We start from the raw sequence: 7,972 nt of genomic DNA on the forward strand, positions 1-7,972 counted from the left end.
AGCCTGAAAGGCTGTAGAACTTCAGCTTTGATCACAAAATTATTTGCCTCAATTTATTTATGGACTAACAAAATAAGTACAGTATTTGTTTAAGCAAAGAGACTGAAAACAAAATTCCTCTCAGACATCAGCCCACTTAGGGAATTCCTAAAATTCCCATGGAGTAAAACCAGCAAATCCAGCATTTTGTTTTCCTTAAGACCACGGTATCCCCTAGGGCTTTCTGATCAGATTATGTAGCTAGTCAGATTAGGTTTATTCAGGGACTGACTCATTGCATTTTCCTGTAATCCTGTATTTTAACACCTGCTCAGTTTAAAATGCCATTTTAATCTAAATTAGATGGGTTTTCTATTCATCCTTTGTACATTACTCAAGATTTAAACTCCTCTTTGCTTAATACACCACTTTCAGATAGACATATGTTAGCACAAGTGATGAATAAGGGGTTTAATTTTTTTTTTCTGAATTTTCTATCAAGTTTATAGGCTTGGAACTTCCACTGATTAGGATAAACTTTCCTTGTGACAGTAGCATTCTCACACACAATAGTCAAAGGCTTTTTATTGCTTTTTTGCAGTTTTCTTAATACACAGACCTGCAATTGGAGGGGGGAAAAAAAGTGGAATTATCAAAGCAGATTAAAAAACCCTGAAATGATGCTACTACTAAATAAAGATTGAAAATCTCCTTTAGCAGTCAAAACCTGTAAAGCAAAAGAAGGAGGGATGGAATCTTGTGCTAGAAAACTTTTGGGATAACACGTAATAAACCATGGGTTTCCATGCTGGATGGAAGGCACACATCTAAAACTGTGCATGGCTGAAACAATCAAACAAATAATTTTCTGCTGCTCTTTATATCTAGTCTGATTTTTACTTGAGAGGCCTCCCACTCAGGACAAAAAAATGAACAAATCATTTACTACATTTAGATCACTCAAAATAGTTTTTTTCAGACGCAGGTTTTTGCTACCAGAAGTAAGTATTTCCCTAAAATAATTGGTATTTTTGCTTGTTGCTAAGCAGAGGATGCAGCTTCCCTTCTTCCCTCCCTATTGCAGAGATTCCAGCTGCAAAGCAGCAGTGGCCTTACCCCTCCCAGGCCAGCACTGCAGGCTGCAGGTAGCTTCTGGCATCCAGTTTTCAACCACTTTTGGTGTGCAAATGTGCCACCAGTTTTATTACTCCAGCCACTTTCAAGCATTGATGAACACTAGGTACAAGGTTGGACAAGAATAATGGTCTAAACCAGCTGTCTTGGACAATTATATGGAAATAAAATAAAACCCAGCTCCCTCTTAGCTTGAGCTTCTGTAGACAAATGAGTTATTTTCATCAGAATAAATACATAAAAGCAGGTAGGTTTTGGTTACCCATCAGTGAGCAAAGAGCATCCAGATAATTTGCCAAGTTCAGATTTGAAATCCTATTCTTGTTTCCTGGGTTCCTGAGTTCCAAAATCTTCTAAGATAAACTAGAAAACTGAAAAAGGCTTCTATGATTTTTACAGAACTTCTATACCCGCTACATTACATAAAGACATGTCAAATAGCTTATGGAAGCCAGTTGTAAAATCCATTGTTTCAGGTGGATGGGACTTTGAATAGTTGTACTGATAATACTGGAAGTCTAGCTAAATTTTACTGAAAAATTAGGGAAGAGAAGAAAGTATACCCACCAGTTTTCTGAGAAAATTGCATAGAAAATCTTGACATTTAGCATAATCTGCTGCATTCTTTGCATTTCTATAGGTTATGCCTAAAACTACTTTGGTGAGTTCAAGAGATAAATTATCTCTGTTAAGGGCAGTGGGTAATGCTCAGAGAGCAACCATGGTGGAAATATGGACCACACACACCATACTCTCCAGTTTTCTGACATACTTCATTTTTAAATTTTGGAGATGATGGAGAACAGAACTACAACAGGCAAGAAAATCATTCCATATTTTATTTCATCTTAATGGTAATATTACAAAAAAAGGCTCTGTGTATCTCCAAGAGCCCTGCTGAAGGCAGTTCTCCCATTCCTCAAAATTAAAGCAATAATTTTCAAGTCTTAAGCAATGGAAACAGCAATGTGATTTGATTAAGACCCATATAATACATATTTTTCTGCAGATAGTTGTTAGCTTAAGAAAAGATGCATTGCAGGTGACTTTGACACTTCACAGATATACAACTCTGAATATATATTTAACTTCTTGCATATCCCTCACCAAAGCCACACAGAAACTAAATCCTGAGAACTGGATAGAAATGTTTCTGATTTGCAGGGAACAGAGAAGAACAGATGTATTTCTGGAGTTTAAATTTCCTGGAATGCCAGAATTTAGACTTTTGTTTGGATTCAGATTGATGGAGCCCAAATGTTATCAGCTAAGATAAACCTGATTGGTTGGCTGCAAACCAGTAGAGAACTTTAAAGGTTCTCCACTCTTGAGGTACTGAGAAAAAAGAGTTAAAACTAATGAGGATGCATCAAAGCATTTTAGTCTAATGTTTGATGAATATTAATCCCTCAAATGTTAAGTGGAAAAAGCAGTATCACTCCTTTTGACACAGGTGGGAGTTTGAATCTCTTTTACCTAGTCCAAACTCATGCTGTCAACATTGTCTAGGATTTCTTACAAATAGTGCCTCCAGCACAGAAAAATCCAAATAATTTAATTTAACTGTGAAACTGTGTTGATGTTACAGACTTCTGGTCTATCACAACTGTTAGTCACTGTTAAGGATTGAGAAAATGAGCAGGAGGTCTAGAAATAGGATTTCCCATGTGATTAAATGCTTAGATAGTGGAAACATTTCTAGCAATAATGATACTACAACAGCTACAGCTTGTGTGAGTCTGACCTTTGGAGTTAAACATCAGCCAGCAGCTGAACTGGAATTTCTGGTATGTTCCACAACATAGATTAAATATTTGATTTAAAAACTTAAATATCTGCATCCTTTTGTCATGGTTTGGGAATGGTATTCTCCACTTCAGTACTCCCACTGAAAAAGCCTCCCATGCTTTCTTTCCCCCACCTCCAACTGGAGGCACAAAAGGCAAAGCTCATGGATTGAGATAAGAACAGTTTACTGTCTACTTATCTTTACTGGAATAGGACAAACAGGAACAAGAATATCAATAACAGAAGTCTAAAAAACTAGGTGTATTGCCATGTTTTCTGAAGTGCTGCAAACAAGCATTATGGATGTGAACCAATCTTTTTAGAATATAAGGACCAAATTCTATATCCATATGTGCTCTACTGCTGCTTTCACTAGAACCTGTCATCTTTGATCAAAATTTGTCTCTAATGCTTCTTGGTGCTTCAAACCTGTTACATCAAATTAGACAAACTTTCCAACATCTTTATAATTTCTGTTAAGAAACTGCACTGTACTTCATTGGCTGTACCATCATATAATAATACGTCAGGAAAACACAGATGCTCCTGGTAAAATTCAACTCCAGTCTGAAAACCAAAGGGCTGGCAACTGAGAATCCAAGAATCTCACCAAACATGCTCCCAGCTATTTGAGGTGGCCCATGGCTGGGATGGGAACTTGCTTCATTGTCATAGGTATGTGTGGAGCTGCTATTTTGCTTTGCAAGGGTAAATGAAGTGGAGGCAGAGCAACTGACAGAGCCTGGATCTATCCTATTGTAGTTGTGCAAGACAGAGTGAGAGGTGGTTCCTGGTCCTCAAAACTTACAGACTAAGGCTGGAGCAGATGTAGCTTGACATGGATCAAAATCAGGTTTTATCAGCATTTCTCATAGCTCAGAAGGATATTTGCTGTGCCCAACAACACTTCTGCCCTTAACTGCCCTCCCTCCCTCCCTTTTCCCAGTATATCCCACACCAGTTTAAGGGAAAGGTTATCACAATGTTACTTAGCAATTCAGGTGTAAAACAAAACTATCACTTCCAGCTCTTCTCAGGCTGCCTCACTCAAGGAAGTGGAGAACAGGGTCTTTTGTCACTCCTATCTGGTTGGAAGCAAAGAAAGCAGAAAGGAGAAACGAGCAGCAATTGTCCTGCACAACTCCTGGTCCTATCCTTACCTGTGCACAGGCCAGGCCAAAAAGCTGCCATAGAAAAGAATGTGTCCAAGCTGTCTTATAAGCAGATGAAACAACAGATGAAACAGCAGATGAAAATTTAGAACAAAAGAAGAATGAAAAAAGAATCCCAAACTTTAGTCACAATCTGTTTTCTAAATCAGTGTAGTTGTGCTTTCTCCTTACTGCAGAACTGAGAAATGGCTCTAAATAGATGTGACAGATAATGAGTGGAAAAGCAAAGTAATATTAACCATTGAGAGATCTTTAGTATTATAAAGAAATTGCTTTTCCTCACTAGGTAAAGCTAAGTGGTCTAAATCAGTAAAAGGACGAGACATTTGGCAGCTTGGCACCAATGCTAAGGAAGCCAATAGCCTACCCTGCTTTCTCCATTTGTCTGGTTCTCATTTTGGCTGGATTCCTTGGCATGCACATCAGTTTTGTCAGAAGTCAGGAGAACCACACACTAATTTTCACTAAGGAAAACACAATTCACAACTGCAGTTGTTCCATGCCTATCCGTGACTGCAATTACTGCCTGGCAAACTTGGTGTGCAACTGCAAAACAGTGCTACTTTCTACCATGGAAAAAAATACCTACAACAGCCACCTGACCATCTGGTTCACACACACCTCTCTGTGCTGGAGATGATCCTCAGCTTCCAAGCTGAGGTGTGGGATTGTCACTATCGTCCTTACAAACGCATTTCGTGATGGTTCGTTAATTGATCTCAGAGTGCAAAAAACTGACACAGTAAGGGGATTTGCAGTAATAATCAAAAACAAATGCACCTTTATTGAATGACCACAGCAAAATGGGGAGGAATTGGGGAAAAAGGGAAAAATAGGGAAAAGAGAGGGAGGGAGGGAGAGAAAGGAAGGTATATAGCTACCAAATGTAGAACGATGAAGTCCTTCAAAGTCCAGCTGATGGAATTCTCCTGGTCATGTCAGGGGAGATCTCGGAGATACTGGTCAACTCAAGCTTCTATTATAGTCCTGTTTTGATGGGGGAAGGGGACAAGTCTTGAATCAAATGTAATAAAGGATAGTCTATTGTAATTGCTGATGGAAAAAAAAAAGAAGGCATTGAAGGAGGGTACAAACAGTCCATATTCTCAGCAGTAGATGAGAACCATTGTCTTCTTGGTCCAATGGTCACACCTGCAGGCATCCATCTGGCTTTGATCAGCTTGCCTTCCCCACACACCTCCCCTGGGTTAGGGGTTTCAGTCTCAGTTTTTGGGAGGAGGGGGAGCTTTTCCATATAGGGGTTTCATGTCTCAGTCCTTGAGGGAGAGGCTTCTCCGATCTCAGTCTGTCTGTCATGGTGGTTGTAAAACAGATGAAGGGTCTTCCATGGGGATCCCCAAAGGCTACCTCAGAAAAGTCCACCCAAGTCAAGAGCTGGGGAAATTCCAGGGCTATTGTTGCGAAGAGCGGGCGTAGGCAAAGAAAGGGCAGAGTGCCCCTTCTCCTTTCACTGGGCTCAGTGTTGCATATAGCAAACACACCTGCAAACAATAGCTTGGCAGGCCAGAAGCTCCACTCAGGCCTCAGGATCTTGGCAAGAAACCATCTCCAGCAAGACCAGGATTCCAAACAGGGTCTTGCCCGGTGGTCCCAGTTTCTGTCCTTTTTCACAATGATCGTGAGGCAGATGAGAGAAACTTTGGACAGAGGTTTACAGGGATTTGAAGCTGTCCTTCTGTAGCACCACTCCTCTCCCAGCGGAATATTTGGACGTTTGGGGACTTTGAAAGCTCCAGGCAAACAAGGTCAAGGGACAATTTCCAGAGCAGAGCGTGACTATCTCCAGTAGCAGCATCAATGACAAAGAGGACTTACTTGAGGTGCACAACAAAGACAGGCAAATGCTTGCACATATTTATTTTTCTGGATATCTCTCACTTTTCAATGGATATTCATTGCTGAAGTCATCCAGTGGGGAAAATGTCTCTAGTATCATTAAGCACTTTCCCAGCCTGCTGTACTCTGATGTCTTCTCAACTTCAGACAATGAGAGCTGTAATATTCATTTACTGAGTTATTTAACACAGTCAGTAGTGAGAGGCATAGGAGGTTGCTAAGAGTGATGGGATGCCTTTAAGTTTGTCTGGTTTGTCCAGGAGGATGTGTTAGGGGACTGTGAGAGAACTCCACAAGGAGGTGTTTGAAGTGAGAGGCTCATCAGATTAATTCAGCAAAGCTTTTCTTAAAGAACAAAATAAATGTGAAACAGCTGTTTTCCAAAGCATTGTTAGGTTTTTTTTTGTTTATATATTCTAGGTTGACAATTAAAATCTGCAGATAAATTTTGTTTTCAGGTTTTGCCTTGACAGAAAAAGGCATATCCATGTAGCTCCCATTGCAGAAGAATCCAAGCCAATCAGAAAAAATATATGAAAACTTCTGTCCACAGAAGCTGTGGCTGCCCCATCCCTGTGAGTGTCCAAGGCCAGGCTGGATGGAGCTTGGAGCAACCTGCTCTAGTGGAAGGTGTCCCTGCCCATGGCAGGGGGATTGAACTGTGTGGTCTCTAAGGGCCCTTCCAACCCAAACCAATCTGGGATTCCATGATTCTCTGTGCACTTAGGGGAATGGCTATCAAGATGCTGATGAACCAGTGGAGATTTCTATTTTAAATAATCATAGTGATATAACTGCAGTTTTGCTCAGAAGCAAAATTTAATTTTCCAGAAGACTTAAATACATGCCCAACATCCATTACTGTGAGCTTTCCCACTGAAATCAGCAATGTGATAACAGTGGAATTAATGGAGTCTGTTTGCAATTGCAAAAAGATTTAAGCACACTGGTGTTTGCAAGCTGGGTACCCAACTCCATTTAACTCAGCCAGAGAACAATTGAATCAGATGTTGTAAAGAAATCGTTTCCTTTGTCAGCACCTTGGCAACAAACCATAAGCCTTTTTCTCCAAATTACAAATATTTCCAGTGATACCTCTTATGACTGCCTGTTACAGACACAGGCAAATAATTCATGTCATCTGCCCTTATCCAGCTGTCTCTGCAAGAGAGCTAACCTTGCCTTCACAAACTAGCAACTCACCAATCCTACACAGGAGAGTGCTGTGTTTAAAAAAAAAAAAAAAACAGTACACACAAATATATTGATTTCTAAATGTTACCAAGGCTTTCTCCAAAATCTGGAAAAATTAACCTAAATGATCTTCAGCAAAGATCTGCTTCCCTCTGGTAAAAAATGTGCTGAAATCACAGTAATTCCCCATTATCATGACAGTGGTGTCCAAAAATTCACACATGCAGCAGTAGCTGAGGATGTATGTATTCTGACCTTGTTGGGAAGAATGAGGTTAATAAATCTATTTATGGGCTTTCTTACAGAGCAAATTAAATTTCTAGTTACTTTTGCCACTCTAGTGTTCTGAATAAGGCTCAGGCAAAAGACATTTTATTCCAGTGCCCAAGTAAGCACTGCAGGATTTTTTCCTGGAAAGAGCAAAAAATCCTCAACTACAGAAATCCACAGCTCTGATATTGTGGTGAGCTTCCCAACCGCCCTATTCCGCCTCAGCAGATACCACGAACCCACTACCAATTCTATTTTATATGGCTTTGTGCTATGGAAGTACTGCATTAGAAGTTCACAGAATTTTTCCAGAGCAACGTCTCCAAACCGTATCTCTGTCTGGTATAATAAAACAAATTTTATAACAAACTCATCTTGCATGATGAACCTTTTCTTTTGTGAAAAACACCAATCACTTGTTTTTAAAATTTTTAAAAGTTTTATGATAATAAAATGGTTATAAAAATAGCAATATAATTAGAGTAATAATAATTTGGACAATTTAGATTAGGACAATATGTAACAATAGAAACGAAGAGTTACAGACAGTCCGGGTACCTTTTTCTGGGCAGCATAAG

General features: G+C 39.6%; 1 protein-coding gene across 1 annotated transcript; it reads left to right on the forward strand.

Annotated features, from left to right (window-relative positions):
• The first annotated feature begins 3,855 nt into the window (after positions 1-3,855).
• On the forward strand, positions 3,856-7,724 carry EPCIP (exosomal polycystin 1 interacting protein). The gene is given in 3 exon segments (XM_063148079.1): positions 3,856-4,695; positions 4,698-4,727; positions 5,729-7,724. Coding segments are annotated over 3 exon segments (732 nt in total). The 5' UTR covers positions 3,856-4,416; the 3' UTR covers positions 6,152-7,724.
• The last annotated feature ends 248 nt before the right edge of the window (positions 7,725-7,972 follow it).

This window comes from Melospiza melodia, chromosome 2 (assembly GCF_035770615.1).
Source record: "Melospiza melodia melodia isolate bMelMel2 chromosome 2, bMelMel2.pri, whole genome shotgun sequence".
Lineage (NCBI taxonomy): Eukaryota > Metazoa > Chordata > Aves > Passeriformes > Passerellidae > Melospiza > Melospiza melodia.